Genomic DNA, 25558 nt, shown 5'->3' with positions numbered 1-25558 from the left:
CCCCAGATTTAGAAAAAAAAATATTATAACCTTGGATGCAACATTTTTATTTGGTTATTGGCCTATATATATAATATTAATAGAATTATTTTAATAGAAAAACTAAATTTCAAATGTGTGTGGAGTATAGGGATTGAGAGCTAATTAGACCTTAGGATAATATTTTAAATATATACATATATATATAGTGTTTGGTGATTAAATAAAATGCATAAATTTAGATGGAATAAGATACCGTGTCTATATGTCAACTAATTCAAGCTATGGACGTGGCAACCGACTTAATCTTTCTTTTTATTCGGAAACCCCTACAAATTAATCTAATTTATATATAATGTTCCTCATCACACAAACAAGAGAGTTTTTAGTGATCTTTCCATTTCTTCTTTATTCCTTTGTTCATCGGAGTGAAAAAAACAATGGGGTGGTGGGATAATTCATATCACAAAGCGAAGAAACTCCTCATTTCACCCACCGTGAAACAACCCTTTCACTTGCTAGCAATCCTCCTCCTCAGCCTATGGCTTCCCCTTGCTTTCCTCCTCGTCGCCAGGCTATCTTATGTTAACTACACCTTAAACGCCACCGTGTTAGACCCTTCTTCTACACCTTCCCCACCATCGTTCCTTTTCTCTTTCTACTTGTACACCAATCCAGCTCTTCTTTATTTCCTCGTTGCAGCTATTAGCATCGTGGCTCTGGTTCATGGTTTGACTGGGAAAGTGAGCTTCGTAACTGAGTCACCGAGTGCTTTTCATCGACCCTATTTGCGTATTGCATGGATTATTTTATGTATAATGCAAGTTTCCGTTGGGTTGGGGATTGAAGGAAGCGTAGCGGTAGGTATCAACGGTGCTGGGTTTGGGGTTCAAAGGAGTGTTTTAAGTAGATTAATATTCTTCTTGGGTTTGCATGAGGTGATGCTTGTTTGGTTCCGAACGGTGGTAAAGCCGGCGGTGGATGATTCTATCTTTGGTGAAGTTAGTGAAGAGAAATGGGTTCATAGGGCTGCTATTGCTTTGAGCGTTGGCACCCTATGGTGGTGGAAACTTAGAGATGAAGTGGAGTCATTAGTGGTGGTTGCAGAAGCTAAGAAGGAGCTGTCAATGGAGATTGAAATGGCTGATTTTCTTGGTTGGTGGCTATATTACTTGACTGTCACAATTGGTATGGTTAGAATTGTTAAAGCACTTCTTTGGGTTGGTTTTGCGTTGCTTTTTAGAGGTGTAAGAAGGAACATCGATGATGAGATCATCGCCATGGAAGAGGAAGATCAAGACAAGGTATAAACATAAAACTCGAGATGAGAGATTTGAATTAAATTTGTTAAATTTCTTTTTCTTAAAAGGATAAATCAATTGAATTAAGACAAAGATGTAAAGTTGAAGCTGTCTTGATTCTCTTTTCTTTTTTTTTATTTTCTTTTTCCCACCAAATGTGGGTTTGTTTATTGTTGTTGGATCAATGGTGACTTTCCTTTAATATGAAAAAGAAAAATACAAATTTTATAATTCTTAATTCCAACCTATATACTTGCAAAATATTGTGAATTGAGTCTTATCTCGATTGACATGATTATTGTTGCCAATGTAGAAGGACGTGGGTTCAAGTGCGCTGAAACGCATTGTCCTTCTATTTATGGGTTGAAAATGAGCTATGGGCAATTCTAAATATTAAGTCAAAAAGAACAAATATAATCGGAACTTATAATGAGATTATTTAAAAATAAAACAAATATAAGTTGTTCAACTATATTATTATGTATATTATCCTCGACCCAATAAAACTAGTCTCATATTGTAAATAAAGATAATATCATTTTAACATACATTATATGAAGATGGTGAATATAAATGTCTTACCACTAGATAAAATTGAAATAATTTATAATTGGTACATACATTATCGTGAATCATATGATGTAACTTTACAAAGATAGAAGATAATTTTAATAAATATAAAAACTTGCAATAATGTGATATAAAATATATTTATAAATTGTCGATGTATTCAACTCAAACACAATAAAATTGAACTAGACTCATATTAAGAATTAATAAAAATGAAAAGATTTTATTTGTATATAAGAATTTTAAAATTTAATAAAAATTTCATCCATTAAAAGACAAAGAAGCCTATCATGTTACAACTTTTAAGAAGTACCTAGTATGACTAATGTTTCAGAACAATATAATAAAACCTCACTCTGATACCATATTAAACATCAATCTTAAAATTTAAACAATAACTTTAGAAAAAAAGAATTACATGAAAGGATTAGGGAGGAAATAGAAAAACAATTAATGTATATGTAAGACCCAATTTTAGTCCGGGCTCAAATATCTAATTACAGCCCACACACATACAAAAGCAAAAATAAATAATAAACCCAAAAATAAAACCAATTACATTAAGCAAGCCCAATAGCCTAAATCAGAAAAACATGGAAAACCCTAGGCTATTTCCTTGTGCTGCAGGCCCTACGTTTAGCGTCCCTCCACCGCACATGTCGGCACATCAAGCACGACTCCTAGCCAGTGTGTAGCACGCACCACGCCCCATGACGCTCTCCTCCACGATCTGCAATTTGAGCGAGAGAGTAGCAAGTAACTGTTTGTATTTGGCTATAAAGTCTTCAAATTTTTCATTGTATGCGGTTTTTTTTTTTTTAGATACGAATACACACAAAAGCAAGAAACAGCAATAAAAATCAGATTCAAGATTCAAAAGGTTGAGGTTTTCTCATTCTTTCTCTTTTCGCATCCTTGTTTCTTTTTTCACCTTTTTACAAATTTTTAAATAAAAGCCGAAAGAAAGGAGGCTTACCTGGGTTCGCACCGTGGATCGGCGTCAGAGGCGGTAGTTGAAGGCTGGATATCAGCCGTTCGGTTGGAAAACGGAGAGGAGAGTGAAGGTGCTAAGAAAATATCTCAAAATTTTAGGGTTTCTTTTCAAAGCTTAAAATGTTTTTTTTTTAAAAATGATTTAAATGGTGAAATTGAAACAGCATTAGGGGGAGGGGAAGAAGCCCGTGCGTTGACCCAATAAATAGGCTGGGTCCACGTATTTTTACCTTAAATGGGTAATTTGCGTGGCCAGTCATTCGCATTCGCGCTAGTTTTAATTAGCTCCTATTTGCATTTTATTTATTTTATTAACTTTTCCCTGTAATTTGCGCGTTGTTGCAATTTGGTCCGCGCCCAGGTGTTGCGTTTTGGGGACTTGGGACATTTGCAGTTTTAATCCTCGAACATTTGAACGTATTTTATTTTGGCCCTCAATGTTTAAATGATTTGTTTTGTTTATAAATTATCCTTTAGAATTTGTTTTTCTTTCAATTAAGTTTAGTTATTCATTTTAAAAAAAATAAAGGCATACTATTTTAATATATTATTTTGTATTATTATGTTGATTTCACACTTTTTTTAATTTTATTTTTCGTGTGCATATTTGTTTATTCCAAACGCTTTCATATACTATTATATTTCTATATATATTATTTATATTAGGTTTTCATTTCATATATTATTTACTTAAATATTGTATATATATCGCTTTGCATATCACTTAATCTTTTTTGAAATTTCATTTATGCATTATTATATTATCTATTTTTATTTTTATTTTTGATACATTTCAAATTTCCATGTAAATTATATATTTTATGACATTTATTTTAAAATTCATTTGTATATTACTATTTAATATATTACTTATTTATATTTTCCTACTTATTTTAAAGTTTTATATCCATTATTTATTTTAAAATCTTTATATTATTTGTATAGTAATGTTTTTTTTTTTTTCTTCCTATTATTCATTTCATTTTAAAACTTGATACTTTATTTGTGTAATTTGCTTGGAACTCTTTTTAAATTGGCTTTTAATTCATTAGCTTATGGCTATTAGCATTTGTATCTGTATAGTATATGTTGCCATTGCATATTCCCTAATTTGTTCATTCGTGTCCTCTTATCATTCTTTATTATTCATGTAATATTATCACCACATATTTTTATTTCATGCTTAATACTATGCTTGTATGATTGCTATTTTATCGAATTTTAAATTCCAAATTTTCGCCCAATATCGATTGTTTTTTTTACCCTAAAGTAAACCAAACAAATGTACTTTGAGCTGGTTTTATAATTGCTTATCTGGAAATTCTTCAAAGCAAGGCAATGTTTCGTGTTTGGAAGTTTGGTAGATCGTGCTCAATCGTGCTGGGTTTCAATTTTTCATTCGATTAAAATACAGAATATCCTTCTGAAATTTTATCCATGTTTTCTTAAATTAAAATGAGGCAATATTTTGTATTTGGAAATTCAATAAATCGTGCCCAATCGTGCTGGGTTTCATTTACCGTTTGGCCGAATAGCCAAATATCCTTTTTTAAATTTCAAGTGCATGTGTTTTGGAAATCCTGAGATGATCTTGTATCGAGGGCTCGAAATATTATATCCAATCGTGCTGGATATGATATTTTATTCCTTGTGAATGAAAGGATCTCGACATCCAATTCAAGTTACCTAAATATTTTTAAAGGAATTGTATTTTAAAATCTTTTGCAAATTTTTAACATTAGGACGTTAATTGATCAATACGGTACCAATTTAGGGTGTTGTGAGGGTGCTAATCCTTCCTCGCGCATAACCGACTCCCGAACCCGTATCTAGATTTTTCGTAGACCAAAAACATTGTTTTAATAAACCAAAATGCTTTATTAAAATGATCGATCACAAGGTGACCCAATCACACCTAAACAAAACAGATTGGTGGCGACTCCATATTTTGTTTTTAAAAGTCGATCCCATTTTTTCCAAAATAAAAATGGTTTCGACAGCTTGGCGACTCCGCTGAGGACCAATAAGAGAGTCAGGCCGTAAAATTGATTATTTTCTGTCCTTTTGTCGAAAAATTGAAAATTTGATTTGAAAAATCATGCTTCTTTTGTCTCATTTGTTGATGTCGTGTCATTTGTTTGTTGTGATTTAAAGATATTCATGCATCATCTTGCATGACAGTTGTGATCACACATTTTAAGTGGGTGTGAGAAACTATGCCTTCGTGAGGTTTTCACCTCCACATGGGCTAATGGACTGCTTCCGGGATACATCCGTACCTATGTCTTCGTGAGGTTTTCACCTTCGCATGGCCATAGGGAAATGTATTCCCCTAAACTGAACTCGACCCACATGAGTTTATAATGGGTGAGGATCGAGGAATCTGCTGGTTTAGGTACCCTTTCTCTAGAGTTGAGCCGCATATAGTGAACCTTGAGAGTCCACCTTAGGTAGAACCTTACCCAAATTTAGTGAGCACTCGAATAGGTACTTTATTTGTTATTTATTTCTTTTGTACTAACGTGTTCGTTTTTGTTTTGTTTATGACTGCATTGCATTACATCATCATAGAAAGGAGGTGTTGATTCATATTTAATTACTAAATAGAACAGCTTGTCATGGGAAAATAGATTTCTTGATAAAGTGGATTATAATACAGTTGTCTGAACATGCTCCAAGTGAACACAACGAAAGAAGGCTGATAGTTCGCAGAGGAAAACAAGACTTTGTTTTATTGCCTGAGGATTTAAGCCAATAAAGATTACTTGAAAGTCGTCACGTCCCGACTTTCTTAAAGGGTCTAGCGAACATTGCGAGGATAAGTAAGTATTAAGATGCGGTCCGAATCAAGCAAAAAGGAGCTAGTTGAGGCATCTATTGGAAGCTTGTGATGTTTGAATTTTATAAAAGAAATCGGTGTCTTCGCCTGGAACATGAGGGCAAGGCCGCATATGTAATCCGTTTTATGTAAAGGAATTTATTTTTTAAGAAAATTGTTCCAATAGAATTGAATTCAGAATCAACGCATTTCTTTCTTTTGCATTCATTCCATGAATTTGTATTGCATTGCATCATTACATCATGTGCATTAAATTTCGTAAAAGAACCCTAATTAGTTAGTAATCGTGTTATAGTTACCCTGGAACATCACTACTACACACGAAGAAAAACTAAAGTTATGGATCAAAGGCTGGAAAAATTGGAGCAAATACAGAAGGAGATACAGGAACAGATGCAAGCGCAAATGCAAGAGCAATTAGCTAAGATCCAGTAAGATATGAAGAATCAAATACTAGAATCTCAAAAGACTATGATGAGCTAATTGACTCAGTTACTAGTTGGAAGGCCGGAAAAAGGAAAGAGTCCTGTGACTAATACTGAGGACGACAGTGAGATCCTTACTTACGCTCCAGGTTTCACCCCAACAAATACCCCAGTACCACCACAAGGGGTGTCTACCAATATCAAACCCCAATATCAGACTGGTACTTCAGTATTGATAAATTTCCCAACGGGCTCGTGTTCTAACCCCGAAGACAATTGTGCAAATCCTATGGCCCTTGACCTTGATAATATAGCGAAAGAAGAAAAGGCAAGAGCGGAATTTCCAGAGTAATTTGGAGACAGATATAAATGGTTGGAGGATAAATTCAAGGTGTTGAAAAGAGCTGATTATTATTGCAGAATGGATGCTAAGGAGTTGAGCCTGGTTCCAGATTTGGTACTCCCTCCGAAGTTCAAAATGCCAGAATTTGAAAAATACAGCGGAACCAATTACCCTGAGGCTCACATTACGATGTTTTGTCGGAGGATGACTGGTCATGTCAATAACGATCAGTTATTGATTCACTGTTTTCAGGACAATTTGGCTGGGGCTGCGGCCAAATGGTACAATCAGTTGAGTTGTACCCAAGTTAAATTGTGGAAAGACTTAGCACATGTCTTCATGAAGTAGTATGGCCATGTGATGGATATAGCGCCTGACAGAATCACGTTACATAACATAGAGAAAAATTCGAATGAAATTTTCAGGCAATGTGCTCAGAGATGGAGGGAAGTTGCTACACAAGTCCAACTGCCATTGTTGGAAAAAGAAACAACCATGCTTTTCATTAATACCTTGAAGGCACCTTTTATTAATCACATGCTGGAGAGTGCGACTAAGAGTTTCGCGGACATAGTAATATCCGTTGAAATGATAGAGAATGTGATAAGATGCGGAAAGATAGAGGCTGGGGAAAGCAATAGGAGGTCGGCCCCGAAAAAGAGAGAAAATGAAGTCAGCAATGTGAGCATGAGCTATGCAAAACCAATCATAGTAAATCAACCGAAAGCAGTGGCCACGGGCCAGCAAGCTTCAGCAAGACAGGAGTCCAATACAAAACAAAGCACGAAAAAGTTCTGGTTTATTCCTATTCCAATAACATACCGGGAGCTGTACAAAAGTCTATTTGATGCACATGTCGTATCCTCGTTCTACTTAAAACTGTTGCAACCCCCATACCCTAAGTGGTATGATGCAAGTGCCCAATGTGAATATCATGCAGGAATCACGGGGCACTCGATAGAGAACTGCACCTCCTTCAAAAGGGTAGTCGAAAGGCTCATCAACATGGGTGTTGTGAAGTTCGACGATGCACCTAGTGTAGGAAATCCGTTACCCAATCATACTGATGATGGGGTAAATGCGATAGTCAAGAATATGGTTAGGAGAATTAAGTTGGATGTGGCAGAAGTGAAAGCCCCAATGAGGGAAGTTTGGAAGAAAATGATTGAAAGAGGGTTAATCACGTAAGACTTGGGAAGCAAATCCCGAGAGGCGAGGAATTACTGTGAGTTCCACAATAAGGAAGACCATGAGATTGGAACATGCGATGAATTTAGAGCCCTGATACAGGGTCTAATGGACAACAAAGAACTGAAGATCTTTGAATTTACTGAGGAGGAAGATGTATGCACCCGAGATGAGGGATCGATGAAGAAGGTCAATCACCCGGTGGTGATCATTTCACGACCGAAAATCAATGAAGCTGGAGCAAGAATTATGCCAAGAGTTGTAATTCAGAAACCCGCGGCTTTTCGATATAAGGATAGTAAAAAGGTGTTTTAGACTTATAACTGCAATATGACATCATCAGAAGAGGGAACCGGGGAATAAAAGTTTTCAAACTTTTACATACTTGGGAGTGTTTTGAACAATGGGATTGTGGAAGAGATCCCTATATTTTTAAAGCTAATTTAGAGTAATATTCAAAGCATGCTTATTGCTTTAAGCCTAGAGGCAATAAGAACCCTTTTTGTGAAATAGGTTTGTGTTCAAAGTCTTTATTTCAATCAAAATGCATCTTTTTGAGTAAATGTTTTTTCATTCGTAACATATTCTTTTGTTCTTTGGACTGTCTTTTAAACATGCTTTTATTCTTCATTCATGATCACATCATACAAATAATCATCCTTAGAATCATTTATTCTTTGGAAGTATGCCTTTGTACCTACAATAGGTCCTCAGATATCAACGACAGAAGCAACGCTGTAACTAACTCCCTTTTGGGGTGAGATATATGTTCAAGTGGATCTTAGGACTTTGAAGATGATAAAGATTGTAGCTTATCTCCTAATTTGTTAAGGATGGTAGAGCAAGATAAAAAATAGATCATACTCTACAAATGGTCAATGGACATTATAAGGAAGAGGTAAAGATCAATGCCTGTATTACCACGAAGACAAAACGAATCGTTATTAGGTATATTTCATGAATTCAAAGATGATTTCGCATAATCATGTCAAGATATACTTGGGATACTAAGACATATGGATGGAAAATGTCTACACAGATGTCAAAAGGACATATGTTAATGGTTTCACGGTAGCCTCACTAATAATAAGGTTTGGGTATTATTGATCCACCATGGAAGGGGATTGTATAAGTTGGGTTGTATTTAGGGAGACAAAATTCATGTGCCTCATTCATTTCTTCACAGACTTTCTCTATGAGGTGCATGGATGTTATTAGGACATTCTTAACTAATATACATCGTTTCATCTTGGTAGCCGTCGATTACTTAATTAGGAGGGTGAAGGTCACTTCATATGCCAATGTTACAAAATCATCAAACCCCAAAAAAATAAAAATAAAACAAAGGTCATAGTGAAATGCGACCGAGACTTGTAAATATTGGCATAAAGAAGTTACAATTTACCCTCTATGCTTATCGAACGACAACCAGGACTCGTTGGGGCAACACATTGCTCATTGGTTTATGGGATAAAAAACGGTATTAAAATAGAGATTCCTTCTCTCCCAGCTTCAATCGAGTCAAGAATTGAATGAAACAGAAAGATTCAATAAACTTAATTGAAGAAAAGAGGTTGAAAGTTACCCTTCATGGTCAAAACATACCAAAAACAAATGATGCAAGCTTACGACAGAAAGGTTTGTCCTAGAGAATCCCACGAGGGGGACCTGGCATTGAAGATTTCTATACAAAAGGACTTTAGAGGAAAGTGAATCCCAAATTAGGAAGGACCTTTTGTAGTAAAGAAATCCTTTTCTCGAGGAGTATTGGTATTGATCGAGACGGATGTTAAGAACCAGCCAAATTCGGTAAATTCAGATTTAGTCATAGTTAGCAGTTTCAAAAAAAAAAAAAAAAAAAAAAAAAAAGAAAAAAAAATAGGAGAGGCCAAGGCGAAAATCTGCAAATGGTGCCTTGAGACCAAAGGGGATTTGAGCTGAAAACCCGAAAAGGGCGGCTCAAATTTGGATCAAAGTGAGGCATACAGTAGTCTTGCTATGCCTAAATTAACAATGAAGAAGTATGCTACGTCTGGGGGCATCGACAAAGTGCTCTGGATCCCCTAAACACAAATTGAGCTCAAAGTGGTCCTCAAGAAGTTGGTACAGAGAAGCTCAAGCTGCGATATCTGGGGCACCTAGTTTTTAATTTTACCCATTTTTGGATTTGATATCTTTGGTTATCTTATTCTTTTCAAGATACATCCCAATAAATTTCCTTCTTAATTGCATTTTTCCATCATTGGTTAACTTACTTGCTTCGAGCTATGTTTCTGGTCCGTTGTTATGATCTTTTTCAAGCATTTTGCATTGAAATAATGATTAATGGACTAATAACACTTTCATAAAAGGAGTTTCGTATATTACTCTAGAAGTTTCTAAATAATACAGGAACCTAAAACGGGATTATTGTTTAAAACTCACCAAGCTTAAGGGTTGGAAATATTTAAACCCAAATTGAAATTATCTCCTTAGGTTTCCTATCAAAGACATTGGTTGAGCAAAAAGAAAATTACATTGGTTTCATAATCCCAGCAAAGAACGAGTAATGGGATTATTCTCAAGAAAAGGAAAATGGTATTCTGTATTCATGTAGATATCAGTGATATACATCTGTTCATTACACCTGAGGAATGGTGTAACAGATCAAATTGATTGAAGATGATGCAAATCCTATACCTCTAAGTTGCAGCAGGATGGATAGAAGAAATCAAATGATTATTCCCCTGAAGTTGCAGTGGGAAGTACAAACTTTATGTCCCAAAAGGTACAGTGAAAGAGACTTTGAAACTACAGTGGGGCAAGCCAGTTGAGTAAAATGGATTATTTCTGTTGGTTTTTGTTGAAAATGCTAGTCGAGCAGGAAGGCAGCATAATACGACCGTGATAAAACTCTGATGAATAACGAATGATGACACTTTTTAAGATTTTAAAAAGGAATCATTCACATGACATTTCTACATTCATATAATAACACATCTAGTTAGGAGCATTTGATTTATTTCGATCATAGCATCCTAATCATTTGGCATAAGCATAGATACATGAAACCGATTTTACAGATCATGTTCTTTAGAGGACAGTGCGGTGGCATCGATGAATTTACGAGCCTTAACCCCTTAGGCAGTAGGGTAACAGGCTGACAATTACATATCTTATCTCCATGTATCAGCTAGGGAGCAGATCGAAAATGGCGAGTCTTATCTCCATGTATCGGCTATGGAGCAGATTTTAGCCACCGGCCTTATCTCTCTGAGATAGTAAGAGAGCAGGTTGAAGATACGAGCCTTAACCCCCTAAGTAGTAGGGTAATAGGCTGAAAATTACAGATCTTATCTCCATGTATCGGCTATGGAACAGATCGAAAATGGTAAGTTTTATCTCCATGTATCGGTCATGTAGCAAATTTTAGCCACCGGCCTTATCTCTCTGAAGTAACAAGAGAGCATGTTGAAGATACAAGCCTTAACCCCCTAAGCAGTAGGGTAACAGGCTGGAAAGTACAGATCTTATCTCCATGTATCGGCTATGGAGTAGATTGAAAATGACGAGTCTTATCTCCATGTATTGGCTATGGAGCAGATTTTAGCCACTAGTCTTATCTTCCTGAGGTAGCAAGGAAGCAGATTGAAAATTATAGATCTTATCTCCATATATCGGTTATGGAGCAAATCGAAAATGGTAAGTCTTATCTCCATGTATTGACTATGGAGCAGATTTTAGCCACCAGCCTTATCTCTCTGAGGTAGCAAGAGAGCAGGTTGAAGATACAAGTCTTATCTTCCTGAAGTAGCAAGGAAGTAGACTGAAAATTACAGATCTTATCTCCATGTATCGGCTATGGATTAGATCAAAAATGGCGAGTCTTATCTCCATGTATCGGCTATGGAGCAGATTTTAGCCACCAGCCTTATCTCTCTGAGGAGAGAGCAAGTTGAAGATACAAGTCTTATCTTCTTGAGGTAGTACAGAAGCAGACTGAAAATTACAGACCTTATCCTTATGTATCAGCAATGGAGCAAATTTTAGCCATCAACCTTATCTCCCTGAAGTTGCAGTGGAGCAAGTTGAAGTCACAAACATTATCATCCTGAAATTGCTGTAAGACTACTTGAAGAAGAGGAGCACCAAAGAAGTCGAAGATTCGGCAAGACCGGGCAAAATTATCCCTTTTATAGTCTTTGCTTCATTCTCGTTGCACGACAACAAGTAAAAAGGGGCAACTGTAAGACCCAATTTTAGCCCAGGCCCAAATACCTAATTACAGCCCACACACATACAAAAGCAAAAATAAATAATAAACCCAAAAATAAAACCAATTACATTAAGCAAGCCCAATAGCCTAAATCAGAAAAACATGGAAAACCCTAGGCTATTTCCTTGTCCTGCAGCCCCCACGTTTAGCGTCCCTCCACCATGCACGTCAGCACATCAAGCACGACTCCTAGCCAGTGTGTAGCACGCACCACGCCCCATGACACTATCCTCCACGATCTGTAATTTGAGCGAGAGAGTAGCAAGTAACTGTTTGTATTTGGCTATAAAGCCTTCAAATTTTTCATTGTATGCGGTTTTTTTTTTAGATACGAATACACACAAAAGCAAGAAACAGCAATAAAAATTAGATTCAAGATTTAAAAGGTTGAGGTTTTCTCATTCTTTCTCTTTTCACATCCTTGTTTCTTTTTTTCCCTTTTTACAAATTTTTAAATAAAAGCTGAAAGAAAGGAGGCTTACCTGGGTTCGCACCGTGGATCGGCGTCAGAGGCGGTAGTTGAAGGCTGGATATCAGCCGTTCGATTGGAAAGCAGAGAGGAGAGTGAAGGTGCTGAGAAAATATCTCAAAATTTTAGGGTTTCTTTTCAAAGCTTAAAATGTTTTTTTTAAAAAATGATTTAAATTGTGAAATTGAAACAGCATTAGGGGGGGAAGAAGCCCGTGCGTTGACCCAATACATAGGCTGGGTCCACGTATTTTTACCTTAAATGGGTAATTTACATGGCCAGTCCTTCGCATTCGCGCCAGTTTTAATTAGCTCCTATTTGCATTTTATTTGTTTTATTAAATTTTCCCTGTAATTTGTGCGTTGTTGCAATTTGGTCCGCGCCCAGGTGTTGCATTTTGGGGACTTGGGACATTTGCAGTTTTAATCCTCGAACATTTGAACGCATTTTATTTTGGCCCTCAACGTTTAAATGATTTGTTTTGTTTATAAATTATCCTTTAGAATTTGTTTTTCTTTCAATTAAGTTTAGTTATTCATTTTTTAAAAAAAATAAAGGCATACTATTTTAATATATTATTTTGTATTATTATGTTGATTTCACACTTTTTTAATTTTATTTTTCGTGTGCATATTTGTTTATTCCAAACGCTTTCATATACTATTATATTTCTATATATATTATCTATATTAGGTTTTTCATTTCATATATTATTTACTTAAATATTGTATATATATCGCTTTGCATATCACTTAATCTTTTTTGAAATTTCATTTATGCATTATTATATTATCTATTTTTATTTTTATTTTTGATACATTTCAAATTTCCATGTAAATTATATATTTTATGACATTTATTTTAAAATTTATTTGTATATTACTATTTAATATATTACTTATTTATATTTTCCTACTTATTTTAAAGTTTATATCCATTATTTATTTTAAAATCTTTATATTATTTGTATAGTAATGTTTTTTTTTTTGATTTCTTCCTATTATTCATTTCATTTTAAAACTTGATACTTTATTTGTGTAATTTCCTTGGAACTCTTTTTAAATTGACTTTTAATTCATTAGCTTATGGCTATTAGCATTTGTATCTATATAGTATATGTTGCCATTGCATATTCTCTAATTTGTTCATTCGTGTCCTCTTATCATTCTTTATTATTCATGTAATATTATCACCACATATTTTTATTTCATGCTTAATACTATGCTTGTATGATTGCTATTTTATCGAATTTTAAATTCCAAATTTTCGCCCAATATCGATTGTTTTTTTACCCTAAAGTGAACCAAACAAATGTACTTTGAGTTGGTTTTATAATTACTTATATGGAAATTCTTCAAAGCAAGGCAATGTTTCGTGTTTGAAAGTTTAGGAGATCGTGCCCAATCGTGCTGGGTTTTGATTTTTCATTCGACTAAAATACAGAATATCCTTCTGAAATTTTATCCATGTTTTCTTAAATTAAAATGAGGCAATATTTTATATTTAGAAATTCGATAAATCGTGCCCAATCGTGTTGGTTTTCGATTTACCGTTTGGCCGAATAGCCAAATATCCTTTTTTAAATTTCAAGTGCATGTGTTTTGGAAATCCTGAGATGATCTTGTGTCGAGGGTTCGAAATATTGTATCCAATCATGCTGGATATTATATTTTATTCTTTGTGAACGAGAGAATCTCGACATCCAATTCAAGTTACATAAATATTTTTAAAGGAATTGTATTTTAAAATCTTTTGCAAATTTTCAACATTAGGACGTTAATTGATCAATACGGTATCAATTTAGGGTGTTGCGAGGATGTTAATCCTTCCTCGCGCGTAATCGACTCCCGAACCCGTATCTGGATTTTTCTTAGACCAAAAACGTTGTTTTAATAAACCAAAATGCTTTATTAAAATGATCGATCACAAGGTGACTCGATCACACCTAAACAAAACAGATTGGTGGCGACTCCATCTTCGTTTTTAAAAGTCGATTCCATTTTTTCCAAAATAAAAATGGTTTTGACTATATATATATATATATATATATATATATTCTGATAAGAGATTTGTTTATTTTAATGTAAAATTATATTAATTTTTTAACTTTTAAAAGAATAAATATTTTAACAAATTGATTGTTGATTTAAATAATATAATTGTACATGTTGTGTGTGTAAAGTTTCAAATCAATCAAATATATTTATCATATTAATTAAAAAATATTATCTTATTTGTTATATATTTAATATTTGAAAAAAATGAAAAAAAATTAACATAGAGAGATATTAATATACTCAAGATTCATTAAACACTATATACATGAATAAAACATAAAATATAATGATTAGATTAGATTAGATAAATATAATTATATAAATATTAATCCAGCTTTGGATAACTTCCAATAACCTATAAATATTTTTAAATGTGAGAATTTTGTACTTGTTTCAAGTCAACAAGGTTTTTAATTGGGGTTGGTTAGGCTTCAATTATTATTCATTTAATATAAAATTATTTATATTTAATTATAAAAATCTTTTTAAGAAGAAGTTGCAATTATAATTATAATGGTCTTATTATATTATACAAAGATACATGGAAGATCAAAAAAAAAAAACATTATATTACATATATAGATTGAAGCGAGAATATATTCGGATCGAAGATAAGTCAAAGTTTCTTAAAACTCAAAAATTATGAAAATATATAAATATTAATATAAAATTTATATCTTTTAAAATTAAAACTAGCTTTGGATTGACTTTAAGATTAATTTTGAGTAAAAGAAAAGGAAAAGAAAAGAAAACTATGATATAATTAAGTTTAGAGGTGTTGATGAGTTAGATCGGATCGGGTTTGATTTCAAAAAAATTCTAAACCTAAGTATGCCCTGCCTAAATGACATGATTTATTATTCAAAAATAATTAAAATATTTTTAATTAAGTACGATTATAAATATATAAATATCAATTTAACTTTTTATACTTTTATTGTCTTTAAACAATAAAACAAATCACCTTATTTGAGGTTAGACTTATTCATGCGATGGACTACCTGTCCAAGTCCGAAAGCTCACTCAAAATTTAAGAGATTTTGGATAAAAATATTAGGCTTAGAAAATGGACTTGGGCAAAAAAAAAAAAAAAACTTTTTTTAAAATATGAATCAGGCTCAGGCTTGAATCTTCAAGGCCCCAGCCCGACTCAGTCCATTTTTTAAGTTTATAATACTTTATATTATGTTATTTTAATATATTATATTGTAACACCCCCTACCCGTGTCCGTCGCCGGAATAGGGTACGAGGCATTACTAGAACTTACGAAACCAATTTCCATTTACCCGAACCAAGTACAATTTATTTATCTAAAATTATTATTAACCTTAGATGGACTTCCGAAGCCCTAATTATGCATCGAGACCAGACCGGAACCAAATCAGAATCATAGGAAATTTTTCACAGAATCCCAAAATTATACTTACTCTAGCCATGCCTGTAGAAGCCCAAATTGCCCGGGCCCAATTATATGAAAACCCAACCAAACCTCTAAACCCACTAAAACCCTTAACCCATGACCCATTTACATCTACCCAAACCCAATTCAAAAGCCCATTAAGCCCCCCAAAAAAAAACCTAACCCAAAAAAAAAACAAAGAAAAAAAAAGAAAAAGAAAAACCTACCCCAAAAAAAACCTAACCCAAAAAAAAAAAAAGAAGAAAAAAGAAAAACCTAACAAAAAAAGATAAAAAAACCTAGCCACCTAACCACTTTCCCACTTGCCCTATTTTTTCTCCCATTGTCTACCACCACCACCTACAAAATAGAAAAAAAAAAAAAGAAAATCATGTAAAAGATGGTTATAAAAAGCCATTCAAAAATCATGTAAAAAAAAAAAGGAGGAGGGATTTTACAAAGATTGAAAAAAAAAACACAAAAATCCCTTCAAATTTTGAACACAAAAGAAACATAAATAAAAAGGTTGCATCTTTTTCTTTTTTCCTCTTCTTTCGAATCTTTTTTTTTCTTTTTTTGTGTTGTTTTTTTTTTCTTTCTTTATATATACATATATTGTTAAAAAATTACCTTTTCCGCCACTGTGGGCGGTGGCAACACGGTGGTTGACGACGGCGAAGATCGACGATCGACCGGTGATCCGTGACCGCCCCCCTTGGCGGATTTCCTTTCCCCTCCTTCTCTCTTCTTTCCTCCTTCTTTTTTAGGTATTTTATATATATTATGTTTATATTTTTAATGCCATTAGTTATATATTTCTTATGTATATATTCTTAAATACTATTATATATACATATATATATATATATTTTAAATACCATATTGTGTATATATTATTATTACAAATTATTACTATTGCTAGTATTATTATAACTATTATTATATTAGTGTATATTTTATGTACATACATATATATATATATATATATATATATTTGTACATATCATTATTTTATATTATTATTGTAAATTTTTATGTATATATTTTTTATTTACGTTTCCTAATATTTTCTTTTATTGTAGATATTATTATTATTATTACATACTTTTATTATATGCATATATATATATATATATATGTATTTTATGTACATATTATTATTTTATATTATTATTACCAAATATATCATTTTTCCTATTTTATTATTAGTACATGATTTGTTTTTATTTTGTAAATATCATTATTATTGTTATTCTAATATTCTAGTATTCCATGTTAATATTTTTCATTAATGATATCATTTTTTTTATGTCCTTTATCTATTTTTAATTTCTCACTTTAGGAATATTTTTCTCATGTTTTAATTAATTTCAAAAATAAGGCAATGTACCGATTTAATATTAAGCCATCGATTTCATCGCTATGGTGGGTGAAATTAAATGGCTTGTGTTAAAAAACAGGACACCCTTTCTAAAAAATCGAAAACTAAAATTCTCATTTTCAATCGGATCACGATTAAATATTATATTGAACTCGTATTTTTGAAAATCAAGTCAACACATGTTTGTGAGATACCAATTTTGGGCGTCGAGGGTGCTAATACCTTCCTCGCAGAATCGACTCGAACCCCAATTTTTCTCTGGACTTTCACGTAGACCTAAATTTGGCCTTCTTTTTGTTTTAAAATAATTAGGTGTCCGATCACACCTATAAAAAAGGATCGGTGGCGACTCCCTTTGTTAATAAAATCGAAAGTTGGTTTTCAAATGTTTAATAAATCGCCACAATTAGCAACCAAGCGAAACTAAAATTTTTTTTACGTCGCTACAGCTGGCGACTCCACTGGGGACCCTTTTTGAGAGTCGAGTCGAATTAAACTCGCGTTGTCAAAACTTTCAAAGTTCCTTGTTCAAATTAACATTTAGTCGTGATCTTCAAATTTTTTGTTTTAAAAAAAAATCATGCATTTGCATCGTGTTGTATATATTCTAACTTGTTTTATCCGGTTGTTTTTCGCTTTAAATTTTTGTGATTTTAGTTTGGTTTAGTTTTTAAATAAAATGTAAAGTTTTGCAACTTTCTCCCCACACACCGTGCACGTGCATTTTGTTGCATAACATGAGCTCTCTACCCGGCTCCGTCTGTTTAAGTGAAAGTAAACGCCACGCCTTCGTGAGTTAACTCGTCCCTCCGACAAAGCTAGTGAATACTTTCGGTTACATATGACTTATGCTTTCGTGAGTTAACTTGTCCCTCCGCATAGGCATAAGTAAATGTAATCCTCGAATTGAACTCGTGAGCTGTGATAGGCTATGACCGAGGCTCGTGCTAATCTTAGCGAGATGATAGTACGGGCAATTCGAGTACCTATCTAGAACCAAAACCGCATATAATGAACCATACGAGCCACCTAACTAGAGCCATGCCGAACCTCTGTCCGTTTAGTAGTCCCCAAAATAAGTGCACGGAGGAATGCCTCTTGCCTTTTGCATTTTCACTTTCTATATAAGAGGATCGGTCATTTAATAAACTAGGTCGGGTAGTTCGATTTGTTGAAGTTCTCTATGTTTTTCTCTGTATTAAATTACTAATCAAGTTTGTTTGTCTTTGCTTTATTGTTTTCATCATGCATTATAGGCATCATATTAGGAAGGTGTTGATTAAAGATTGGTTGCCAAAACGGGTTTCTAATGGAGGAGTCAATTATACGAGTGACCAAACGTTGTGTAATACTCCTTTGATTAAGGAAATGCCTAAACAGGGCTATCTTGAAATTAACACCAAATTTTTGCATATTCATTCATGACTGACATTCATTTGACATTCATGCATTCATTCATACATTGCATATCCCATACTCGTCATTGAAGATAAAATATATAATTCGCAGTTGTAATACCACAAGATGGAACCACGTCATCCGTATAAAACTCGCCGACAAGCTAGAGTAATGGAGGTGAATTCAATGAGAAAATTGAAAGATTGAAAAGGCCGAGAACCGAATGGGAGCCTATGGAATTCCTCCTTTGTCAAGAACATTTACGTCTGCGGGAATGATATACCCGAGGCAGACAATGCACAAAGCACAATGTTAATGATCGAAAAGGGTTTTCGAACATCAATATAAATGTCATTGACAAAGGAGTGACACAAGTAAAGATGTCTCAAGAATACGCCTTTGTCCCCTGGTTTCATGTTGAACAATTGAATGCCGAGGACCTTCTTGTAGTTTATAAGTCTTGAGTAATGCTCAAACATTAACATTCTATTGTGTCCTAGATATAATAGAATTCTTTTGTAAGAGCTTGCATTCGCTCTTTATCATTCAAATGAATATCAATGAAGATGCATTTTGTCATGATCTTTCGCATTATCACTAATTTCATAATCATTTTCTCATTTCATAGCCTGTCCTTACATTTGCCTCATGCCATGCCATAACATTTCGTTTGTTGGTTCCAATACTTGGATGCCCCTCTATAGTCTCTTTTTTCATTCAACTTTCAGGTGCTCAGATGTCAACAAGATGAACAAACCCGTTCTGAGTCCCGAAATCGATTTTGAGAAGGTTGTTTGTTTAGGAGAATTGAAGCAAGAAAATGTCAAGACTATGTCTCGTCTCTGACTTGCTAAGAATGGTGGAACAAGAGGATAAACTGATTTTGCCTCATCAAGAATCTGTTGAAACAATAAATCTGAGACGAAGAAAGGAAACAAGAAGTGAAGATTGAAACTTCTATTTCGGGGCACCGGCATAATTTGATTGCTTTGCTTCGCGAGTACAAAGATGTATTCGCATGGTCATATTAGGACATGCCAAGATTGGATGAAAATGTAGCGGTCCATAAGCTCCCATTAAAGCCAGAATGCAAGCCCATTCAACAAAAGCTAAGACGGATGAGGCCTGAGATGTTGTTGATGATAAAAGAGGAAGTCAAGAAGCAATTTGATGCTGGCTTCCTACAAGCCTCCAAATATCCAGAATGGGTGGCTAACATAGTCCCGGTACCAAACAAAGACGGTAAAGTACGAATGTGCGTGGATTATCGTGACCTGAATCGAGTAAGTCCTAAAGATAATTTTCCCTTACCACACATTGATACATTGGTAGATAACACAGTAAAACATTCACTGTTTTCTTTCATGGACGGATTCTCGGGGTATAATCAGATCAAGATGGCCCCTGAGGATATGGAGAAAACTACCTTCGTAACAATGTGGGAACATTCTACTACAAGGTGATGCCATTTGGGTTAAAGAATGCTGGGGCAACATATCAGAGGGCTATGGTGACGTTATTCCATGACATGATGCATAAAGAAATAGAGATCTACGTCGATGATATGATTGCTAAGTCCCGAGGGGAAGAAGAGCATGTAGCGAACCTGAAGAAGTTGTTCGACAGACCGAGAAAGTTTCATTAAAGCTCAATCCGTCCAAATGTACGTTTGGGGCTACCTCGGAAAATTGCTTGGCTTCATTGTCGTGAGAGAGGCATTGAAGTTGATCCAGATAAAATAAAAGCCATTCAAGAGTTACCACCCCCGCGCACGCAAAAGGAAGTCAGAGGATATTTAGGGAGATTAAACTACATCGCCCGATTTATCGCTCAACTTACCAACCAATGCGACCCAATCTTTCGACTCCTTCAAAACATAATCCCGGAGAATGGAACGAGGAGTGCCAAGTGGCTTTGACAAGATAAAACAAGATTTGTCTAATCCTCCAGTGATAGTACCGCCAATGCCGGGAAGACTATTGATATTGTATTTGACTGTGTTCGAGAATTCAATGGGTTGCGTACTGGGGCAACACGACGAGTCAGGAAAGAAAGAAAAGGCAATCTACTACCTCAGCAAAAAGTTTACTGAATATGAGGCAAAGTATTCGTCCATAGAAAAATCTTCTTTGCGCCTGGTTTGGGTAGCTCTTGAGACTCGGGCAATATATGTTGTATCACACGACATGGCTAATTTCAAAGTGGACCCAATAAAATACATGATGGAATCGCCGCACTATCGGGAAGAATGGCGCGATGGCGATCCTCCTTCGAATATGACATTGCCTATGTAAATCGAAGTCGATAAAGGGAGCGCAATAGTGACTTCTTAGCAACTCGAACGACAGAGAATATGAGTCTTTAAGATTCGATTTCCCGACGAAGACTTAATGTGTATCACGAAATAGAATCCGAGTCATCAAAAGAGAAGTCATGGAAGATGTGCTTTGATGGTGCGTCAAATGCTTTAGGGCATGGAATTGGAGCAATCTGGTATCACCAGACGGAATCATTATCCGTTCACCGCAAGATCGAACTTCTTCGTACCAATAATATCGCGAGAATATGAGGCTCAGTCATGGGGCTTCGTGCAACTATCGAACGAAACATCAAGATCTTGGAGGTGTACGGGGACTCAGCCCTAGTGATTTACCAAATCCGTGGAAAGTGGGAAGTGAGGGACTCAAAATTGATTAAGTACAATGATTTAGTGGTGGATTGATCAAGGAATTCAAAGAAATAGCTTTTCATTACTTCCCACGAGAAGAGAACCAACTGGTGATGCCACAGCCACTTTGGCTTCAATGTTCAAAGCAAGTAGAGAAGCGAAATAATGCCCTCAAAATGAGCATATCGAGGTCCCGCACCTTTGTTGTAGCATTGAGAAAGAAGTAGACGACGGCCTTGGTTCCATGATATCTTAGAATATATCAAGAATCAAAGGTATCCCGAACAAGCGAATGAGAACGATAAAAGAACAATTAGAAGAATGGCGGTGGATTTGTTCTTAATGGGGATATCCTGTATAAAAGAGGAAAGGATCAGATGCTTTTGAGATGTGTGGATGATGTTGAAGCCAGAAAAATACTTGAAGAGGTCCATGAGGGAATTTGCAAAACGCATGTCAATGGTTTCAATATGGCGAGAAAGATCATGAGACTTCGGTTATTATTGGTGACAATGGAAAATGATGAATCAATTTTGCGGAAAATGCCACAAATGTCAAATCTATGGCGATAAAATTCATGTAGCCCCTTCACCCCTTCATGTCATGACTTCTCCGTGGCCTTTTTCTATGTGGGGCATGGATGTCATAGGGCCAATTTCTCCAAAAGCATCAAATGGACATTGATTCGTTTTGTGGTCATTGATTACTTCACAAAATGGATAGATGCCGCCGTTTGCCAATGTGACGAGGACTACAGGTTTGCGGGTTTTTGAAAAAGGAAATCATTTGCGGTATGGTTTGCTCGAAAGAATCATTTCAGATAGTGCCACGAATCGAACAATAAGATGATGAAAGAAGTGTGTGCGCGTTCCAAATAAAGCATCATAACTCCTCGCCCTATCGCCTAAAGATGAACGGGCATTAAGCGACCAATAAAAATATTAAGAGGATCATTGGGAAAATAACCGAGACATATAAAGATTGGCACGAGAAGCTTCCATTTGCTTTGTTTGCATATCGCACATCTGTCGAAACATCTACGGAGCAACTCCTTTCTCTCGCTTACGGAATGGAAGCGTATGCTACCTATTGAGGTTGAGATCCTCCTGCGAGTCTTAATGGAATTAAAGTTAGAAGAAGCGAATGGGTTCGAGCTCGATATGATTAGTTGAACCTCATCGAAGAAAAGCGTCTAAGAGTAATTTGTCACGAGCAGATTACGAAGAGAATGATCGCGCCCATGACAAGAAAGTATGGCCAAGAGAATTACGAAGGAGAACTCGTCTTGAGGAAGATTCTCCCAATACAAAAGGACCTGCGAGGAAAATGGGCACCAAATTGGGAAGGACCATACGTCGTAAAGAAGGCATTTTCGGAGGACCTTTGATCCTTACCGAGATGGATGGCAAGGAGCTATGAATCCAAAGAACTCGAGATCTTGTGAAGAAATATTATGCTTGAGATGAAAACCGAAAAGGGCATCAAAAAAAAAAGGATCAAGGCGAAAACCCAAAGGGCGTCTTGATTAGCACAAAAGATTAGGATGAAAACCCGAGAGGCGTCCTAATGAGGTAAACACGCTTAAAGAGCGTGGCGTTTTAACAATGGGTCAAACAGTGAGACTACAAGATTTGAAGCATTTCTAAAGCTCAAATCTTCTACACAAGAAGCCGCTCGAAAAGATTTTTGATTGAGGAACGAGGAAGAGTTCATGTGTTGAATATCTAGAGCATTTGTATCCGTTGAATCGATCCTTTCTTTCTTTTGACATTTTTTACTCTCATTGGTTAACTTGCTTTGTTTGCCACATTTGAAATAGATGAATATGAAATATCATTTTGTCCCTATCGACCTTTTTCATGCATCTCATTATGTGTTTATTTACATGATAAATGGTGAAATGACACACTCTAAGCAAAAGAAATGTTAAGCATTACGGATGAAAATTTGATAAGCACAAGAGTCTCAAAGTAAGAACAAAGTTCAATCGGGGCAAAAGAGTGATATCGAGAAACGTCGATTACTCGTGAAGCTTGAAGACAGTATAAGGCACGAAGAGAAAGTCGAGAATCAAAGCAATGAACACGGATCCTCAACAATCGTGGCTAAATGGACATCGACAAACATGCTTAAGGAGCCTTTGCATAATCATGTAGGCATAAAAGCATTTAAGACAAACATGTGCATATCATGATAACATCATACATGGCATATCTGGTACTCCAACAGAGCAAGAAATCTTGAATGAAAGTCGAATCGAATCAAAGGAAAAGACACGAATTCTACCAAAGGACGTGTTTTGGTATTTTGATGTTTTTAATTCATGCTTTTCAAGGAAAATCAACTCATATTAGAGAGATGAGTTGAGCCTCAAGACACGTTGAGGTATTTTTAATTGTTGTTTTCAAAATCAACTCATATTGCGAGAAGTGAGTTGAGCCTCGGGACACGCTGAGGTATTTTTAGTTTTAAATTGACTCATATTGCGAGAGGTGAGTTAAGCCTTTTAATTTTGTTTTCAAAATCAACTCATATTGCTAGAGGTGAGTTGAGCCTCGGGTACTGTTGAGGTATTTTCAATTTTGTGTTTTAATCAACTCATATTGCGAGAGATGAGTTGAGCCTCAAGACACGTTGAGGTATTTTTAATTTTTGTTTTCAAAATCAACTCATATTGCGAGAAGTGAGTTGAGCCTCGGGGCACGCTGAGGTATTTTTAGTTTATGTTTTAAATTGACTCATATTGCGAGAGGTGAGTTAAGCCTTTTAATTTTGTTTTTCAAAATCAACTCATATTGCTAGAGGTGAGTTGAGCCTCGAGAACGCTGAGGTATTTTCAATTTTGTGTTTTAATTTCAACTCATATTGCGAGAGGTGAGTTGAGCCTCAGTCACTGTTGAGGTATTTTCAATTCTGTTTTCAATTTACGTTGTTCAAGAATCAACTCATATTAAGAGAGGTAGGTTGAACCTTTTAATTTCTACTTTTCAAAATCAACTCATATTGCGAGAGGTGAGTTGAGCCTCGAGACACGTTGAGGTAATTTCAATTCTGTTGTCAAAAAATCAACTCAGATTGCAGTGGCGAGTTGAGCCTCAGGTCACACGCCGAGGTATTTTCAATTTCCGTTTTTCAATTTTTGCCTTTCAAAAAAATCAACTCATATTGCGAGAGGTGAGTTGAGCCTCAGGACACGCTGAGGTAATTTCAATTTCTATTGTCAAAAAAGTCAACTCGTATTGCGAGAGGTGAGTTGAGCCTCGAGATCACACGCCGAGGTATTTTCAATTTCCATTTTCAATTTCGCATTTCAAAAAAAAAATCAACTCATATTGCGAGAGGTGAGTTGAGCCTCGGGACACTGTTGAGGTAATTTCAATTTCTTTTTCAAAATTCAACTCATATTGTGAGAAATGAGTTGAGCCTCAAGACACGTTGAGGTATTTTCAATTTCTGTTTTCAAAAATCAACTTATATTGCGAGAGGTGAGTTGACCCTTGGCTCATCTTGCTTGAGCTATTTTCAATTTCTATCTTTCAAAAAATCAACTCATATTGCGAGAGGTGAGTTGAGCTTGAGATCACACTGCGAGGTATTTTTTCAATTTATATTTTCAAAAAATCAACTCACATTGCGAGATGTGAGTTGAGCCTCGAGTTACATGTCGAGGTATTTTCAAAATCTGTTTTCAAATTCTTTTTCAAAAATCAACTCATATTATGAGAAGTGAGTTGAGCCTTGGCTCACGTCTTGAGCTATTTTCAATTCTGTTTTTTTCAAAAAATTCAACTCATATTGCGAGAGGTGAGTTGAGCTTTTTAATTTCTGCGAGAGTTGAGTTGAGTCTTTTAATTTCTGTTTTTCAAAAATCAACTCATATTGCGAGAGGTGAGTTGAACCTCCAGTCACATATCGAGGTATTTTCAAAATCTGCTTTTCAAGTTAAGTTTCAAAAAATCAACTCATATTGCGAGAGGTGAGTTGAGCCTTGGCTCACGCGCTGAGCTATTTTCAATTTCTGTTTTTAATGTCTGTTTTTAGAGAGTCAATTCATATTGCAAAAAATGAGTTGAGCTCAGGATCACATGCCGAGTAGAGAATAAAGATTGAAGCTGATTGAAGACGTCAGATTCTGCCTCCTTAAAGTTGTAGTGGAGTTGATCGAGGGCATCAGATCTTGCCTTTCTGGAGTCGCAGAAGAGAAGACCAAAACCTTATCTCACCGGCGATAAAAGAGCATATTGAAATTGTAGATCTTATCTTTCTGAGTTACAGATGAAGCGGATCGAAGC

The 25558-nt window shown here is 35.1% G+C and overlaps 2 protein-coding genes and 1 long non-coding RNA gene across 3 annotated transcripts; 2 read left to right on the top strand and 1 right to left on the bottom strand.

The window, feature by feature from the left end:
* Positions 1-328: 328 nt before the first annotated feature.
* LOC108468990 (uncharacterized) lies at positions 329-1511 on the top strand. The gene has a single exon (XM_017769862.2). It carries the CDS (start codon positions 420-422, stop codon positions 1287-1289), a length of 870 nt encoding a protein of 289 aa, XP_017625351.1. The 5' UTR covers positions 329-419; the 3' UTR covers positions 1290-1511.
* A 704-nt stretch (positions 1512-2215) lies between these two features.
* On the bottom strand, positions 2216-3013 carry LOC108469454 (uncharacterized). The gene is made up of 2 exons (XR_001869097.2): positions 2827-3013; positions 2216-2580 (listed from the first exon to the last, which is right to left on the bottom strand). It is a non-coding gene; the product is annotated as an uncharacterized LOC108469454 (long non-coding RNA).
* Positions 3014-6021: 3008 nt separating this feature from the next.
* LOC108468459 (uncharacterized) lies at positions 6022-7953 on the top strand. Its single transcript, XM_017769340.1, has 5 exons — positions 6022-6113; positions 6189-6455; positions 6528-6731; positions 6876-7599; positions 7741-7953. Exons 1-5 carry the CDS (start codon positions 6022-6024, stop codon positions 7951-7953), a joined length of 1500 nt encoding a protein of 499 aa, XP_017624829.1.
* Positions 7954-25558: the final 17605 nt, after the last annotated feature.

This window comes from Gossypium arboreum, chromosome 8 (genome assembly GCF_025698485.1).
Source record: "Gossypium arboreum isolate Shixiya-1 chromosome 8, ASM2569848v2, whole genome shotgun sequence".
NCBI classification, from domain to species: domain Eukaryota; kingdom Viridiplantae; phylum Streptophyta; class Magnoliopsida; order Malvales; family Malvaceae; genus Gossypium; species Gossypium arboreum.
Note: the sequence above shows the minus strand (reverse complement) of the source record. Positions and strands in the feature narration are given on the sequence as shown.